Source organism: Rhipicephalus sanguineus, chromosome 9, assembly GCF_013339695.2.
Source record: "Rhipicephalus sanguineus isolate Rsan-2018 chromosome 9, BIME_Rsan_1.4, whole genome shotgun sequence".
NCBI classification, from domain to species: Eukaryota; Metazoa; Arthropoda; class Arachnida; order Ixodida; family Ixodidae; genus Rhipicephalus; species Rhipicephalus sanguineus.
Genome location: NC_051184.2, coordinates 72266486 through 72285149, shown reverse-complemented (window position 1 = coordinate 72285149; position 18664 = coordinate 72266486). Strand labels below are relative to the sequence as shown.

Genomic DNA, 18664 nt, shown 5'->3' with positions numbered 1-18664 from the left:
AAAGTTGAACCACTTGCCCAAGGGCCAGCCATCGTGAACGGCTGACGAGGTTCATACTTGTGTACATTGTTGATCAAAAAGCAAACATTACGCATATCTGAGGCGCAACATCACTAGGTAAGTATTAGGCGGTGTGTTCCTTTAACAGAAAATACATATATACGCAATTTTAAAGACCTTGATGGTATGCGTTTAACGTTGAGACGGTAACGCGTTTATTAAAAGATTGCCACAGCTGAAGCGATCAGCGGTCCAAGCCGAGCAAGCGTGAGCGCCAACAACAACCGTCTTCGTCTTCTTCATTCGCAGGCGTTCTTGTCTGCGCCCTACCATGTTACAAATCACTCCCCCGCGGAAAAGGAGCCATCCTGGCGACCTAAGGAACAGGTACAACTGGTGGGTCATAATGCGGCTTCAGTCGATCGACGTGAACAGTCTCGCTGCCGCGACGACGGCGGTCCGCAGATGATTGAACAGGCTCAATCATATAGTTAACTGGGGATGCTTGACGTAGGACGCGGTAGGGGCCTTCGTACTTAGGCAGTAGCTTTGTGGAAAGGCCAGGAGCGGAGGAGGGAACGCGAAGCCACACCAACGTTCCAGGCGAATACGACTGAGGAGTCAGGTTTTCGTCGTGACGGTCCTTCTGGCCCTACTCGCCCTACAATGTTACAACACTAGTTTCTTAAGGTGCGCTGAAAATGCGACTGCGCTGAAACTTGTCTTCCTCCGTGCCCTCTGCACAAGCTCATGTTGTGTTTCGGTTTTGGTTCAGTATTGCATTGTACGAATGACAGGGGGCGCCGCTCTGGCATTCCTGTTAGGGTGCCTTGATGCGCGTTTTGTTGCGCGTTTTGTCCAGGGTGAGGACATCTGCGGCGTCTACTGCGGCGCGGCTGCCATATTTTAGCCCACGGCTTCTTACCGGCGTCTCACCCCTCTACGGCAGCTGCGCTGAGAGGCACGAGACGCGGGGCAAAAAATGGCGTCGTGGCGGCATCAGCCCCTTCAAAGAATGGCAACACCCTAAGGGGGGCGCACACATCGAGGCACACTAATTCCTGTTTTACCCAGGCGACGTGTAAGTAAGAGAGTTTGTGGAGAGTACTCGTTGAGTGCGGACGTTTCTTCTCCTTCGGCGCATCGCGCCAAACAGCGTGTTCGGGCTGGCCGGCGTCCCCACCGGTCGCGTTGGTCACCGCCGGTCTTCGCCTGCCGCTGCGCCGGGGCTACCAGCCCGCAACACAGCACTCGTGTTTCCCGACGTATTGCCAGATGGCGTCCATATCTCACGCAGCGCCTCTTCTATCGTCTATAGACGACATTTGCAGCGAAGCACGCAGATACGCAGCCAATTTTTTTTATGGCTATGTCAAGTGAGCTACCAGTTCGGTGAAGTTAAATTTTATGGCAGATAAAAAAAAATAAAAAATTAACACTGACGAGAACGAAGCCTTCCATGCACAAAAGTGTTTCATTGTATTTTAATGACCACAGGGGAAAGTCACTTCGAGCTTAAACCGTTTGTATTGAATAGGTCTCCATGGTCTTCATGTACTCGTCGTGCTACCAGGCGTCACCAGCGTATCCGCGGTATTCAAGAAAAACATTAACGGGAAGGAAATAGTGTCCATTGTTTTAAGCCATCCTTTTCTGGGCTAAGTACTCATATGTTTAGTGTGCGTTGACTGTGAGAGATTCGTAAAGAATTAAGTACTTTCTGCACAAAATGTCTAAATAAACAAAGAAACACGCGTGGAACTAGCTTATCTTTTACGCTGTAATTGAAATAAAAGACACAGAAAGGTCGCTTCAGGAGAATATAGTGCACTTTATTCTTTTCAAATGATTGGTCCGCTTGCCAGCAGCAGCAGAAAATGAATATCACCACGCAATTCTTTACACGGGGTCATTCGTTTACACTGCCGTATGTACGAGAACATTTATCTTGTTTGTAAATAGAAAGCTTTAGGCGGGCGTCCGCAGGACCTTTGCGGACGCAGGCTGCCACTGGAAATGGTTGGCAGCCTGCGTCAGCAGAGCTGCAGCAGATGCCCGACTCAGGACTGCCTAATATTCAGTGAGATCACTGTTTACGAAAAAAGCATTTTCGCAGAAATTGTCCAGATAAGTTATACCACGCTTGCGTGGCACGCTTATTGAGCCCATGGCAGACTATTCGTTTGCCAGCACTATAATGTGAATAATTTCACAATTTGATCACAATGTGAAGCTCGCGCATACCATATTTGGTATATTTTTAGTGCGTTTTTCTACACCGCGCTTTTTCTCTACATGGTAAATGATGTCAAAGTACATATTGTCTTTGCAGTAACGAATACTTTTAGTAACAGGGTCATGATTGGTTTGCGTCTGTACAAAAGCTAGCTGATTGGTTTATAGCAGCTCAATAAAAAAAATCTTTCTGCGACGTATTGTTTTGAATAGAAAAGCCGTCATCGCAGTCGTATGATTGAAGCAAGCGTTTTATGAGCGTGAGCAATCTCACGTTATTTTTTGCGCATTGAAAATGAAACCACGCCAACAAGGAAGAAGCAACGGAAGCGCCCTTTCCAGGATGCGACTACAAGGCGTCGCCATGCCAATAATGATTGGCGCTGATGAGTTTTCTCTTAAGCAACACACGGTATACAGCACAGCGAATCCGCGACGTATAGCTGCGCGTAAATAATACAATTCGCAAGTCATTTCGTACAGCCAACGCAAGACACACGTATTCTCTCGTGTCAGCAGGCCTGCTCCCATTGCACCATGGTGCAGCAGACAGCGAGGAAGGTAAGCTGAGTGATATAAGAATTGCACGCAAAATATCAATATGCCACAAATGCCAATTTTCATTCCCGTGTTATTTAAGAAATTGAAGTCGCATATGTGTACCTTGTTTAACATGGGATGTAGTGGTTGCAGCTCACACGCAAGTACCGTTTTTATAATAAACTATTTCATCTATATCATACCCATGTGCCGGAATGAACGGAAATGAACATGGAGCCGCAAGCTGATCACAATGACTTGGCTGGTGAGGCTTGCCCTGTTTACTTTGACACGGAAGTATGTAACGGAGCCATCAGGGACACCTCTAGGGGCGGCAGCCGTTCAGATCGCAACGGTTTCCACACTAAGTTGTGAGTGGCTGGATACTAATACCCGAAAAGAGAGAGCGGTATGAGCACCTCCACGATAAAAAAGGCGTTCTTGTACGCTACATGCGCTGTCAATATCATTTATGTTTCGTCGATAACTTGTAACTCGGAATGTGAAATAAAGGCGGAATATGCCCATCATGGAAATATCTGCCGTCCGAACGAGTATCACAAGAGGTATTCTTGTCTGAGTTCCTGCCTCAGCGAGTAATAGGTGGCAGTCGACACTCTGCGTCGATACGCTTTCCTTAGACGGGGACTCGGAGCGCTGTGTCCAGTTCGTGATAGAGAAGAGCGAGAACTGAGGTCAAGAGCACGAGGACGATGGTCTCCCACTAGGCGACATGATCTCCCTGAGACGTAACTGGCAGTCGAGGAGGGCGCGGAAGGCGGTGTACTTGGCGTCGTGGAACCGCCGCTCGCTGGCACGCGGCGCCAGTACTTTGCCCGAGCCACCCATGCGGAGCATGGCCTCCGTGACGCTCTTGTAGCGACCGCTCGCGCTGGCCGCCAGGATGGCGCCGCCGAGCAGCACCGACTCGGTCTCCGAAGGCAGCAGCACCGGCATTCCTGCGTATAGAAGACAGCCATGCATTTTTTTTAATGCGAAAGTCTTATTTATCCCATGAGTCTCGACAATGCAAGATTTCGCGGGACCTGAACTACTTTGTGAGATTTCACGAACGGTGAAAAAGAGCTTAGACTCTGACAGAGAGCTGAGCTAGTTGGTAGCTGTGCAAGTTAGACTTGTGGTGTTTGTGGTGTCTTGACTTCTGTCTTGTGTCCGTGTTTGCAAGCCCTGTCTCTTTAACGCAAAAAAAGCTAAGTAATAAATGTCGGTGAAAAGTCCCGTGTCTGTACTTGAAATTTTGTATCCACCTAACGCTGTTTACAATTTATTTCGAAATTTCGGAGCCTTTGTATGACAGGCACGCGATACAGATAGGCACGATCAAGCATTTCATTTCTCCGAAGCTTCATCTCAGTAGGTGCGTAAGTAGAAGAACTGGATTTACCCGACGGCGTTCAGAACGCATAATCATTGCGAGACAATAAGGGAATAGTGTTACTATCGGTACTTACCTTACGCAGGGAGCCCTGGTGAAATGGACTATATGCAAACATAACACTTTCGCGTTATATACAAACCAGTCTCTCTGCTCTTTCAATTATATTGCTTTCTTTCCACTCGCAAAGCAATCATCACACGGAGAGTCTTAAATATTGAACAGGTGTTGAAAAACATGTATTGGAATATTAAAATCAGAGTTCGATAGACAACTGCATTGTGTCATTGAAGTTGGACGGAGACAATGTCAGTGCTATAATGTATCGCCAGCATTAGCCGCTTGCCTACACTAGCTCATATAAGCACATCAGATGTGCTAACGAGGGGTAGTAGTGCGCTAATAAGTGCTGTAGTTGAAATCACGTGAGTTCATAAAGCATTCTGTGACGCTGCATTGCCTTCGTGATGGGCACGTTTGGCCGCTGAGATATCGGAAATCGTATTATCCTGTTATCGTTTGTCGGTAGAAGAGGCCAATGTGGACGCTGCCTTTAAAATGAACAGGTTCGTGTAGTGTCCCCCAGATATACAGTGAAACACAGCGGACCAAACTGCGAAGAATTGCGGATTAGTTTGCATCATCTGCGCTTTTCTAATATATGCGCCGAAAGTAGGGCGTACAAGCGTCTTGGCTGCATGGCAGCCAATAGAGAGCGCTCGCTACGGGCCAGATTTAAAACCGCAACTTAATGGAAGAAAGCAGAACTTTGCAGCTAGTGAGACACAGCTACAGTGGATAGGTTATTCCATTGGTCGTTGCCAGCATTCGACTCTAAAACGGCCCGTGCAGAACTGAGCCCGTTGGAAATGTGTTTAGTAAAGTCAAATTGTCTCCCACGGGTTTATACTTAAGACGTCTCGAAGGTGAAAGCCATCATCTTTTTCTTCTCTGCCGATAGTATTAATCCTTCCCCCCCCCCCTTTTCTTCCAACCCTCCCTGAAGATTTGCGCACCTCACATAGTCTTGGACTGCCTTCGGGATCGGCCCACGAAGCACACGATGTCAAGTGATGCGTCGTAATAACTGCTGGCGATTTGTGGCATCATGATGGCATCATATTGAAGGTATCATGACGTCGTCTGTAAACACGTGACTTCTTGCGCCGTATCTGTTGATGCCGACGCCACCGACGGTCCTTTTCACGTTTGATGAGGCATATAATGCGTTTGCTTTAATAGCTCAGCTATTAAAGCGAGAGCCTTATATGGCTCATCAAACGCCCCTCACGAAGGCCCACGCTATGACTTTGGGGCAGTATACTCGGTGCATGAGGCTCACCCGTAGCATCGGCATGCAGTTCCACGTACAAGGGGTTCTTGGCCATTCCACCACACATGAGCAGACTGGAAACCGAGTGACCCGTGTCGGCCAATGAGTCCATGATGTGGCGCGTTCCATACTGTAAAGGAGGCAAATTTCGATGTAAAAAAAGAATCGGCAGATGTTACGCTCTTGTGACGCAAAAAGACGAAAGCCTGGCTGCACTCATTTGAGACAAATCAACCGCAACGAGCAAGTACAGTGGGCCACAAAACAAGACGGACCGCGCTAGCACTTGCCGAAATTGCCACCTGTGTCGTCTAGTCGCGATCATTCTACTGTCAAGAGCATTGCTTTGGCGAATGGGCGGTCACGGATATGCTCTCGACATCGAACGGCCCGGCACTAGACTGAGACCGCTCTTTCGGCAAGCACTAGCGCTGTCTTCATTTATTTCTGGCCGACTCTATATATTCTTAAAGACAATAGTCTTTCTTGGGATACTTAAAGCAGAAATTTCGGTCTCTCTTTCCGTCTGTCACACCATTCAGTCACCCGGCCAAAGATTAAGCACTTGCTGAACGCCCAGCCATCTTGAACTCGTAGCTGCTTGCATACTTTTGAACGTTGTCGATCAAAAAGCAAATATTACGCACATCTGAGGCGCAACATCAATACGTAAGTACTAGGTGGTGTGTTCCTTTAGTAGAAAATACATAGATACGTAATTCTAAAGACCCTAGTGTTTCTTAGGCTTCGCTGAAAATGCGACGCTATGCACGAAAAAGCCCGCTGCCAGTGTTTCTTATTCTGCGGTGAAAATGCGACGCTATGCATGTAAAAGCCCTCCGCCGACGATATGGTGCTGCCACCTGGCAGTGGCCCTGGGTTCTGCACAAGCTCATGTTTCCCGACGCCACTGCCATATGGCGTCCATATCTCAGGCAGCGCCTCCTCTATTTTATCAATACCAGCCAGATGCAGCCGTTCAACATAGGGGAGACGCTGTCTGAGGCAAGGCAAAAAATAAATGGCAGAAGACTATCGTCTTTCGACGACATTTGCAGCGAAGCACGCAGATACGCGGCCAATTTTTTCTTTCATGAAATAGGTCTTTTGAATGCTGCATGCGAGCACATTTGTCCGTCCTTGTAGTCCTTTTCAAAGGTGTGCAGACTAGCGATACCACGACGCGTTTGAAAGGCAATGCGTCGTAGGTATCAATTGTTGAGGCTGTGGCCAATGATGATGATGAATCATTGCTGAGCCCTTTGTAATGGGTGAGGAGCTTCAAACCACCCACTCGTTACGCAATTTAAATGGTGTGACGATTGGCGCGATTCCGCACCTCTGCCTCGTAGTATCACGTCTCTTAACGTCACCGCCCGCCCGACATGACGCCTGTATAGAATTTTTTTTCCAAAGCAGTTTCAAGCACTGGCGTGGTTCTGAGGTAGAAGACTTGACTGCCGCGCAGAATGCCTGGGTTCGATTCCGGATGAAATCGTGATTCTTACCCGATTTTTATGAAGGTCACGTCGGTTTTTATACCACATGGCGCGTTTTCAAGGCCAGCATGCACGTAAGGGGACACTAAAGTGAAATAATAATTTAGTTTAGACTTATAAATGGTACTCTGAAAACTCTAGTGTCGTTACTTTCACCACCATAGGTTAGTTAATAAGTGAGAAAATTAATGTCAAAAGTGTCACTTTTAAATTTCCCGCTGATATTTCCAATGATGACGTCATAGATTTCAAAATCTTTTGGCCACATTGGCTCAACGAAATTTCCTGAAAATTGGCAATTTATTCTCTGTGCCCCTTAGAAGACAACGTGCTTCACGTTTATTGATTAGGAACTACATATTTCTTAGTAGACGTCATGAAAATCTATGACGTCACGGCGACGGGTGCGGGAACTTCGCCACCCACGTCTTCTTTTGGCGCGTCTTTCCGCTTACCAAGGTCCTTCTCCCAGCAAGCGGGGTGAGTTTGGTATCGTGATAGAGTAATTTACTCATACGAGAAAAATCTTATTTCGGTTTAGTGTTTATTTAGGGCTTTCGCCTTAAAACTGGCGCTCTGTTAAAACGCGTTGCTTTTTCAAAGGTAACGGGCGCGAATCACAGATTGTATATATATCTTAAAGAGACTTCTTGATAAACAAACGGACACCTTGAGGAATAGTAAAGCAAACCCGTTCATCGAAGACCGGTAAGCGTTAGGGAAAGGCCTAATTCTCCAATAATATATTAGACAAAATTGATTACATTGCATCGATGATGCCAAACACTTCATTATCCGCATAAATCACTAGGAGGTGTTTTTTCTTTAAACTTAAGAACTCGGGAGGATCGGCCGGAACTACAGCTAGAGATTGAGTCCACTGAGGTCCAGCATCTCTAGTAACAAAACGTTGTGATACAAAAAAAAAACAAGAAAAAACAAACAAGAACGACACCCAAGGTGTATATATGTATACATAATATTAAAGGAACTGATAATGGCTTGAAACGCAGTGTTCAGTAGCTAAATGTAGACCAACGACAACACGTTTACTATGGCAGGCCGAAAGATTTTTCCACGATGTCGTTGTTCCACAGGTATTTGCTTAGGGCGAATCAGGTCTGCGATTTCCGGTTGTTGCAGCATATTAAAACTAATAACTTAGACACTCGAAACATAAAACCTTCGTAAAGATGTCTTCCCGGTCCCTAAAACGCGCATCAACTAAACAAAATACGCAAAAAACTTATTTTTTTCAAGTAAATGCAAAGCTTAATATAGTATGTAACATGCTAATTTGCATACGTCTTTGTTTTTAAAAAGAAAGTAAGAAATATTTAATTGATTGTGATTTGTGGTTTACATGACTCCGCCTGCAAGTCCACCTCGTTTCGTATCTGTATTTTTATGTTTTGTTTCATGTTCCTTGATGTCAGACTGTACAAGGGAGTCGAGGCCTTCGTCAGGCATTTCAGCCTTTAGCCCCGGCTTGCTCCTTTGCAAACGAAAGGAAAATAGAATTTCAATTCTCTTCAGTCCAGGAGACTATTGAAACACCTCGAAATATATGGACTAGTATAAACACGAGCGCGGGATTTTGTGAAATCCAGGCATGGTGCGCCTATACGTGACCGCTTACTGATGCCTGAGCCGAGTGCTGCATTATCCCAAGACGTTGGGTGGGACATACAGATCGGCAGCTTCGAAAGTCAAGCTGATAAGAGCGAACAGGCTTGTTATTATAGGTGTTTTTTTTAATACATGAGAGTTTGATGCGTTATATAATTTCAGTACTTACACATGTGAAGGAAATTGACCTGTAATTAAAGGGTAATCAGAAGTTACATTATTTGCGTATAGGTACTGTTAAGTAGTTGCCCGCACCACTAGAAATTGGGAGTCATGGAATAATTTCAGGAATAATAATAATAATTGCTTATGTTTTACGTCCCAAACTCAAGACATGATTATGAGGGACGCCGTAGTGGAGGGGTCCGGAAAATTTGACCATCTGGTGTTCTCTAACGTGCACCTTTAACGTGCACACGCGCCTCTAGCATTTCGTCTCCATCGAAATGTGGCCGCCGCGGCTGGGATTCGATCCCGCGACCTTCAGGTCCGCACTTGAGCACCGTCACCACTATACCACCATCGCGGGTAATTTCAGGACTATGGGACGCAATTTTTTGCAAATGGGCTCAATGTAGCAGTCATGTTTTGTTAATTTTTATCTAATCAGGAAAGGTATACAGTAAAAAGATTTCAGAATTTGGCATTTGCTCAACTCTAATCACAGCGCTAGCGAAAGCCCAATTTAACTAGTTGCGTAGCCTACTTCATCTCTGGCATGCCGGTATGCTGCAATAAAGCCAATAGACCGATCTCACCGCGAGTTGCACTACGCCACCGCTGCCGCAGTGCATGCCGGTACTTAGAGTACTCTGTACGTTCAGCTGCATATAGCTGGCGCATCGGCGAGCTGCATTAACGAGTTTTAGCGGCCGTATTTGAATGAATCGCGATGGTTGGGTTCACGTGCTGCGTGCTGGGATGCTAGAACAGCAACCTGAAGCAAAATGACTCGGTCCTTACGTGTTTTCAAGGGATGTCAAGCTCCGACAGGAATGTGTGCGACAGTCAACCAAGTCGAACGGAGTGGCAACTACCGCACACTTCAACGTATTGTTCAACGTGTTTGTGAATTTTGTGTATATAATGCATGGTAATTTAGCAGCGGACTATTGCGTCATAACAACTTTTCTGCGCGGCTGATGGTCCTATCAGCGACAGCAAAATTTCATACAACGTGTGCTCGGTCCCCTCGGCGTGCCAGCGGCGACAGGTTGGATACAACGTGTTTTCCAGGCAAAACAGAGATCTCTTAAATATATAGCGATACCTAAACCAACCTCTCATCAAAAGCGATGAGTACTGTCAAGTGTCAGCATGAATGATACCTGTGATACAAGCCACACTTATAACTGCATGCAGTGTACAGCTCGCGCCATGGAGTGCACGGCGAAAACTCGACCGTGCCGGCATCGCAGCTAACTTCGCCGCCGGGGTTTCTCTATTACTTTCAAAATATGATATTATGGCGAACACAGCGTTAAGCAGCAACAGCGAGAGCAAAGCTTAGCTTCTTACATGAGCGTAGGCGGCTCTTAATAACGTACCGTACACTGCAGCTTCAAAGCGGTATAGGCCTAGCGACGATATCGGCGCCGAGCCATCGGCTGGGCTGTCGCCGCCAGCCTGAGCGGGCTCCTGCTCATCCGCCGCATTGTGTTTTTCACCAAAACCTCTTACTGACTCATCCATCCCTTGTGCAGCAGGAGATATTTTGTCGTTCACAAGATTTCCGTGAAGTTAAACTTTTCCAAACGGCACGGGGCTGCAGTCGTCGCCCCGTGGACGCGCTTCTAACCTGCTTCACGGCGACCGTTTCATATTCATTCACGTTTAACGCATCACTGTGATCGAATTCCTGCGCTGACAAAACAGTGTACATTGAAAGTACTGCTTGAACAAAAACCAAGCGCAAAAAGCTTTCTTTTTTTTTTCTCGTCCCATCGGTTTTTTTTCCCCGTCTTCGTAGTCGCGAAGAGATATGCATTTTGGGCAAGTTATTTTCCGCACAATGTAACTCGTATCGCCCGCGCGCTGACGTTCACAAAAAATTTGTGCCCTCATGGCGACAGGAACGTGATTTCCCGATTTTTTTTTGTTTTTTTTTTGTACTGATACTTATTCAGCGAAGCGACGCGAGCACATCAACACGACGAGACGACCTGGCCACACGTAAGCGTTGTCTACTGTTATTTTTTTTCTTAACCCTTTCGGCCCTGGCGGTGTCAGTGGACACCACCACACAACATTTCCCCTAGCACCTCGGAAATGAAACCAAAACTGCCCATTCTTGGGGGACTACTTCTTCAATGATCCCCACTGGTATTGACACCGAAATGGTGACATTTTTGCAGAGCTGGGACCCAGAAAGAAGAAGAAGCTTGACCGAAGTCATGGGTGACGCCGAGGCGGGTCAGCTAAGGCGGGTAAACGACATTTTCTGGACGACGTACAGAGGCTGTTTCAATGAGTATCACATTGAAAAAAGACGTGGTTCACATTTTGTGTACTCCAGCGAATAGCAGGAAAAATGGTGCCATTGTTCTCATTTCACAACCGCTGAGCCCTGACGACCTAATTTGAGGTCTTGTCTGTCCATTAATACTTGCACAACTGGCTCAATTTTTCGTTTGTGGTCTTCTGAGGTCATAACTATTAGGAAAACACGCACAAAAAAAGTCCCCGACGAAAATAAGAAATCCAGGGCTGAAAGGGTTAACGCTAGGATGTGCAGTGTAACCTGAAGTAAAATAATATATATTAGAGGTCCGCACACAGTTTAACACAGTGTTCAATTGTCTTCTGTGACGAGGATTCGTGCCAAACGGCAATATACCTGAAGCACGCAGCAAGCAGCCGCATCAGCAGCGCTCACAGTACTCCAACTAAGATGGTGGCCGTGACGCTGTCGGAAACTCGCGCATGCGCAGATCATCTGGTGAGATCGGTCTATTACACATAATTCTGACACACTTTTGAACTCACCGCCAGCGCCTGCAGAGTAGCCAGGTAAAGCTTCGCAAGGTCTTCTTCACCAGCCGATAGCGTCAGTCCGCTTATCTGCAAATAATAATATCCAACGTAGGCTTACTCGTTGTTAAAGAGATTGAATATGTTCTCCAACTTCCCTGCATGCAAAACCAACTGTTGTCCTGCGTCTTGGCTTCCGCTGGTTTTTTTCAGTGCTAATAGGAAGCAACTGACCCAGCGGTTCACGCTTCTATGCCAAACAATGATGCACAGATTAGGGCTATTTACTGAAACAACTCAATTGTGTTAGCGCTGTGCAATATAAGTGCAGGATGGCGGTACCCCGAGCTTCCAAACACACGGAGAAGGCACACAGGGGAGTGACACCTCTCGGTCGGACGTAACAGATGTTTATGCAACAATGCGCTGTGCCACAAAGCTGTCACACGGGACACGGCTGAGACGTGTCCGCCGTGGACGTGTCTGAGACTACGCGACAGTAGAGGGTTACGATTACGCTTGCACGTCACGAGCTATGGAAGGAGCTACAGTAATCAGAGTTAATCAGTACTGTAATCGTGCAAGAAAAGCATGAGCGCTATCAGCTTCGCAGAACCACACTAATTGTTCGGACACCCGTTTGCTCAAAATATTTTGGTTCCTGTATTTGTGGCGCTGACAAGTAGCTGAAATTGGAGAAGCATCTCATACGTCACGTTGATTTTACATCCGGACGTTGAAAATCACAACAAATATCAGCATTTTAGCACAGGCGTGCTTGGTGCAGACGTTCTTCGGGACCCGTCCTTGAGCCTAGCTTTGCGCTCGCACCCATGTTATTAGAGAGTTTGAGAATTGGGGACCCAAGATTCTGGGTCTCCATGCTGCGTTGGGCAGCCTGCTCTTGCGTTCGGATGATCAGCAGAGTTTGGAGCGCAGGCTGCGTTGGGTCAAGAGCACGGAGCGCCACACGTGGTGAAATTGAAATCATGCGAGACGCGGTTCATACTGTGCCGTGGCGCGCGCTGCGTCTGTGTCGTCTAGCTGGTGACCGAAGATGCCTTGGGGACCCACGCTAGTTTTCGATTTTCGCGTGTTGGGTCAACGCGAGCGTAAGAGCCCAAGAAAGGCTTGGGTTCTGCGTATAGGCCCTGGCGGTTCGCAAGCTTCTTGGGTCCCGAAGGTCCTTGGGTCCCCAATTCTCAAACTCTCTATTTGAGAGCTTAGGCATTGGGGCCCCAAGCAGCTTGGGGACCCAAGAAGCTTGCGAGCCGACAGGCGCATGCGCAGAACCCAAGTCACTCTTGGGCTCCTGCGCTCGCGTTGGCCCAAGACCCAAAAATCGAAAACTAGCCTGGGTCCCCGAGGAGTCTAGGGTCGCCAGCGAAACGACGTAGACGCAGCAGGGGCCACGAAGCAGTATGGCACGCGCCTCGCATGGTTTTAATTTCGCCACGTGTGCGTTTGACCCAATTCTGAAACTCTGCTGCTTCTGCGAACGCAAGAGCAGCCTACCTAAGGCAGCTTGGGGACTCAGCGTCTTGTTTCCCAATTCTTACTCTCTATTATTGCGATAGCAGTTATACGGACGCTCCCAGCGTATTTTCAAGCGAAGCTCGTATTGCCTGACCTGTGAAGCTGGTGATGGTGGTGTTCCAAAAACCCTCCTCACCCAAAAAAACCCTCACCCCTAGCTGACCCGCACCAAAGAAATAATGAACAGTTTCGCCGCAATGGCGAAGCAATGAATGCGATAGCAACAAATTGGAATGTAACGCGAATAACGGAAAGCAGGTCGAACTACCAGCGCGTCGCTCGAGCCCAAAGGACGCATGAAAAGAACGCACAAAGGACGAACGCGAACTATCATGCGTCACAGCTCGACACTTGAAACGCAATGCTCAAACATAAAACAGGACACACTAAAGAACGAAGAGGTACACACAGGACGAGCGCGAACTGTCACAGTTGTTACTTATTTCTGTTTGAACAGAGCGCTCATTTCGCAAACGCGGCCGCTGCAGCGAGCGAAGTGACCGTCGTACGCTCTGCGTCTTCAGCGCGGACATCGTGGGTAAAGCACAAGACATACAACCCCTCGGTGGTGTCTTCATGTTCTTCCAGCGCTCGTCAGCCTCTAGAAGGGCTCAACGAAAGGGCCACAACGCGACCACGGAAAGCGCGTTAGCAATTCAATTTTCTCGAAGTCGGGAATCTCCTCTATGAGAATCTCTTCTGTGAGTTATCAAAGTGATGCGTTAGCGTTGATTTACCGCAGGAAATTGTAGTCGCGCCTTTCTCTGCATCGCTTTTGTGTGTCGCATGTTTCGTCCCTAGCTGCGGAACTTCATTTCGCTAGAGAGCCTTTGTGAATGCGACACGGTACAGCGATAGGACGGTGTCCTTACCTGTCCGTGTGTATATCGCTCCATTTTAACTATGGACATTCCAGCAGCGTTCAAGAAACTTTGATGCCACTGCGCGACATCAGCACATGTTTAAGGCAGAACGTGCCGCTGTGTATGTACTATTAATAGGAAGGAGCTTTGTGTACAAACCATGCCTCGTAGATTCGGATCCGCGACCGGCGACCTGTTCCCATGGAAGTCGGGCCACACGTGCAGGTCAGCCACAAGCTGCGACGGGGAATCGAGGCCACGTTGCTCGCACATGGTCAGCAGCATAGCGTTCAGTGTGTCCTCTGGCCTCCTGAGTGAGAAAAAAAATGATAAAAAAGTCTCAAGGGAGAAGATGGACAAAAGAGAGGCAGGTATGTTAACGAAGGCTGAGCCTGGTTGACTACCCTACGTCGAAGAAGGAGGAGGGGGACGATGAGTTTCAGAAGAGAAAGGCCGCAGAAATTTCCGTGCCTGACGTATTCTCTTTCTTTTTTTTCTTTCGCATTGCGCAATGATCCTTCCTAACTTTTTCCTTCTTCCATGCTCAGGATGAGGCCTTCATCCACGTGCTCAGAAGCGAGACACTTCAGTTACTACAGGCAACAACGGCGGTCATGCGTTCATATCCAGGCAACATTGAAATGTGGAATGACATATCACGCCGATAAAAGATCTGATTTTCATATCAGAAGCAGTTGATCAGCGAAAAACCCACGATCGAGAGAGCGTCACATATTGGAAGACGGCTCGTACAGATACGCCTGTGACCGGCGAAGCTTTGAGGGTCGTATTGGTGCACACCCGTATTTCTGTACACTCGCGGGCACCGGAGTTTCTTTTTTCTGTTTTTTTTTTATTTTTCGCGGTCAGACATAAAATGCCGATTGTTGAGGCATAAAAGCTTCGCTTAAAAATCACAGCGGGAGTGCTGGCACCACACTGGCATCTGTTTGGGATGCATGACTATACAAAAGGGAACAACCGCAGCGAAGCTTTCTAGATGAAATCCTCATCTGTTACTCTGAAACAAGTCTTCATAGTCGTATAATATTGTGTTCTGGTTTGATCAAATGCATGATCGACGCATTACTGTGAGGGCTTCCAGCATTTGAGACAACTAGGCGACTCCAGTAAGCATTAACCCTTTCGGCCCTGGCGATGCCAGTTGACACAACCACACATTTCCCCTGGCATCTCGGAAATGTTTGCGGAGCTGGAAGCCCATAAAGAAGAAGCTTGACCGAAATCATGGGTGACGCAGAGGCGGGTAAGCGCCATTTTCCAGACGTCGTACAAAAGCTGTTTCAAGGAGTATCACAATGAAAAATAAGACGATGGTTCACATGTTGTGTACCCTAGTGAATAGCAGGAAAAAAGAAGCCATTTTTCTCATTTCACAACCACTGAGCCCTGATGACCTAATCTGACTGTTAATTAATCCATACATACTGGCACCGCTGGCTCAATTACTCCATGTTAATTAACCCATAAATACTTGCACCACTGATTCAATTTCTCGATATTGGTCTTCTGAGGTCCTAACTATTCTTCTGAGGTCCTAGAAACACACACACAAAAAAGGTCTCAGACCAAAATAAAAAAATCCAGGGCTGAAAGGGTTAACACCTTCTCGGCCCGTGGCAAGACAGTCCTTGTGCGATGCGCAACCCTAAAGCTCTGTTGGTGTTTTTGAGAACCACTGAAATTAACGAAACTTTATAAATGACTCTTTTGTATATATAAATGTGTGTGTTTGTGGGTGTACGTATTATTTTTGTGTATATGTCATCACTGTGTATATCATAGTCACCACCCGACACCTGGAGTAGCAAGCCAGGCGATAAACCAGGCTAACATCCCCGGGAATTTCATTAAAGATTGTTATCTCTCTCGCTCTATTGCTTAAGACAGGAACACGTTGGTCTCACTCACACCAGCGGAACACACTTACCGGCCTGGCTTCGTTTTCGCCTGTACCAGCGGGTATGCAGGGTGCGTCGAAATCACATGGTCTACCTGTAGTGAATAATAGAGAGAGAAATAGAAGAGGAAGGTGGGGAGGTTAACAAGATGGTAGTGAATGAAGTGCAAATGCAACAGTAAAGAACCAACGCTAGCCGTCTATTTGTGCCTTCAGCACTCGCACTTTTTAACGCGATAGCGTTGAAACGCTCGTTTCGCAGAAATTCCGGTGTCATCGTCGGCATAGAGTTTCCTAAAATTCACTAGAGGGGACTCTGGCGCTGCGATCGTTCAGCTACCATGGGAGTGATGGGTAGTACACAAATTTGCCTAGTCTTCGTGCTTGCGGCTTCAAACGTACTTGTGGCTTTGTTTATTGCTATGTTTTGGTTTTCTTTCGGATAAAAGAATGGATCGTTGTGAACTTCGTGACCAGATTTGAATCGCTGAGCCTAAACAAGCTAAAGTGGCGAAGTGAAACTGCTGACTTTTGCTGAAATTCGTTTTGCGACAAAGCGGATGCAGCCGACGCGGCGCCAAACGGAGCCTAAAGTACGAAGTTTAGACAAATTTGTGTACTACCCATCATTCCCATGCTGGCTGAAGCGTCATGTGTGGCAGCTCCCATAGACACTAGCGCCAGAGTTCCCTCTAGTAAGTATTGTAGGAAACTCTGTGATCGTCGGCATCGGCGTCGTTGGTTGTGAGCAAAAAAGCAGTTTTGTCCGTGAGCTAAAATTCGAGATAGACGCAGATAAATAAAAATTTGGCAGATCCCACGTACCGTGGGAATCGATGATGCGAAGCATGCGCGAGGTGTGGCGTAATTTTTCACATTGAGCGAAACGTTACAGAATGACGCTATGGAAGTGGTATATGCACACTCATATGTTGAAGAGTCGCATATCTATTATATAACCAGTTCTTTACAGTTGCGTAACGATGGCAACAGCAACATGGGTGTTACCAACACCAGACTCGGTAAGCTGATATGTAGTGCTTATATTCTTCAATGCTGGATAGTGCGAATTCGAACAGGACAGAGAAGAAACACAGATGCACAAGACAGGCGTTACTCGCCACTAAGCTTCATTCAGGATAGTCTCCTTAGATATATGTACAGCCCAGTGGCACGCGCAGGCGCACTGCACGTGCGTTACAGTCACAATTACAGATATATGCTTATACTTGTACGTTGTGACAGAGAACACACGCACGTTTCACAAACGCGTGCGTATGTGTAGAAGGGGTTCTTGACAGTTCTTGAACAAGGTCATCATCACCGTGATCAGTGATCACCAGCAGCTGGACCGGACTTGTTTATCGGATTCGTTCGTGATCGTGGTTATGAGGAGTCCAAGTGTAGTGAAGTGCGAGGTATTGTGCAGCTGATGGAAAGCCTCTTACGATGAAATGATCTATTATACCTCCTGTCGTGGACGTGGACGCGAGGTCTTTTGATGCCCTCGCCACATCCAATCCGTCTTTCACGCAGTATAAGGACCAAGCGTTGTTGGGTCTTCATAAACCAATGTTGAAGTCACCGGTTAGGATGAGAGGCCTGGTTCTCTCAGCAGATTTATTGTAGGAAGCATTGACGCCGGTTTTTGCGTAATCTACGTGGTCCACGTTGCGGACCAGGTGGATGAGTGGATGGCAGTTGAGCGTTTTTCAGGGGTGTTCTGTCTTTTGTTTCCTAACTTTACTTGCGTCCGCCGCGGTGGTTTAGCGGTTAAGCTGCTCGCCTACTGACCCGAATGTCACGGGTTCGATTCCGGCCACGGCGGTCGCATTTCGATGGAGGCAAAATGCTAGATGCCCGTGTTCTGTGCGATCTCGGTACACGTTAAAGAATACCCGATGTTCAAAATTCCCGGAGCCCTTCGCTACGGCGTGTCTCATTACATAGCGTGGTTTTCGGTCATAAAACCCCGACAAATATTATTATTATCACTTTCCTGGCGTGCCGATGTGTGTGCATTCGCGATTACTGTGTTGGTTGAGGCTCTGTATCAGCTGTGGCACATACCCGCATAACATTAACTCTGGTTTACGGGTATGTGCCACACGTGACTGAAAGAAAGGGTTTCATGACGTACGCGACAGGTATTGTGCGTTATTCATGTCATGACGAGTGAATCGTGTTCGTCATACACTGATCCCCTGCCATGCCAATTTTGGTGTATTACAAGTTATTCAGGCGACCAGGAGAGCGCCCAGACGTAGGCGGCTAGATAGATAGATAGATAGATAGATAGATAGATAGATAGATAGATAGATAGATAGATAGATAGATAGATAGATAGATAGATAGATAGATAGATAGATAGATAGATAGATAGATAGATAGATAGATAGATAGATAGATAGATAGATAGATAGATAGATAGATACGGCCAAAGTGCCTGAGGTTCGCTAAGAAATGCTTCGCATTTAATAATAAAAGCATTCAGTCCGGGTGAGAAACGAACCCAGGCCTTCTGCGCGGCAAGCAGGTGTTGTACCACGGAGCCACGCCAGTGCTTGAAACTGCTTCGTAAAAACACCCTAAAAGAATGTCATGTAGAGGGTGGAGTCTCCTTAACGTATTTAATAATGCGTGGCAGAAACGCAGAATCATACCAGAGGTCAAAACATGATTTTCGCAACGAGTGGGTGGTTTAAAGCTGCGCGCTATGACAAAGTGTGCGGCTGCGCTGGT

At 47.0% G+C, this 18664-nt stretch overlaps 1 protein-coding gene across 2 annotated transcripts in view; it reads right to left on the bottom strand.

Annotated features, from left to right (window-relative positions):
- Nucleotides 1–1821: 1821 nt before the first annotated feature.
- Nucleotides 1822–18664, bottom strand: part of LOC119405310 (FGGY carbohydrate kinase domain-containing protein) — a 46914-nt gene continuing 30071 nt past the window's right edge. For both annotated transcript variants that reach the window (XM_037672136.2, XM_037672137.2), the window contains exons 8-12: nt 15953–16017; nt 14161–14311; nt 11618–11692; nt 5514–5634; nt 1822–3734 (exon numbers count right to left, since the gene is read on the bottom strand). In XM_037672136.2, coding sequence (XP_037528064.1) covers nt 3472–3734; nt 5514–5634; nt 11618–11692; nt 14161–14311; nt 15953–16017 — 675 coding nt within the window. In that variant the 3' untranslated portion in view covers nt 1822–3471. The remainder of the gene's footprint in view (nt 3735–5513; nt 5635–11617; nt 11693–14160; nt 14312–15952; nt 16018–18664) is intronic.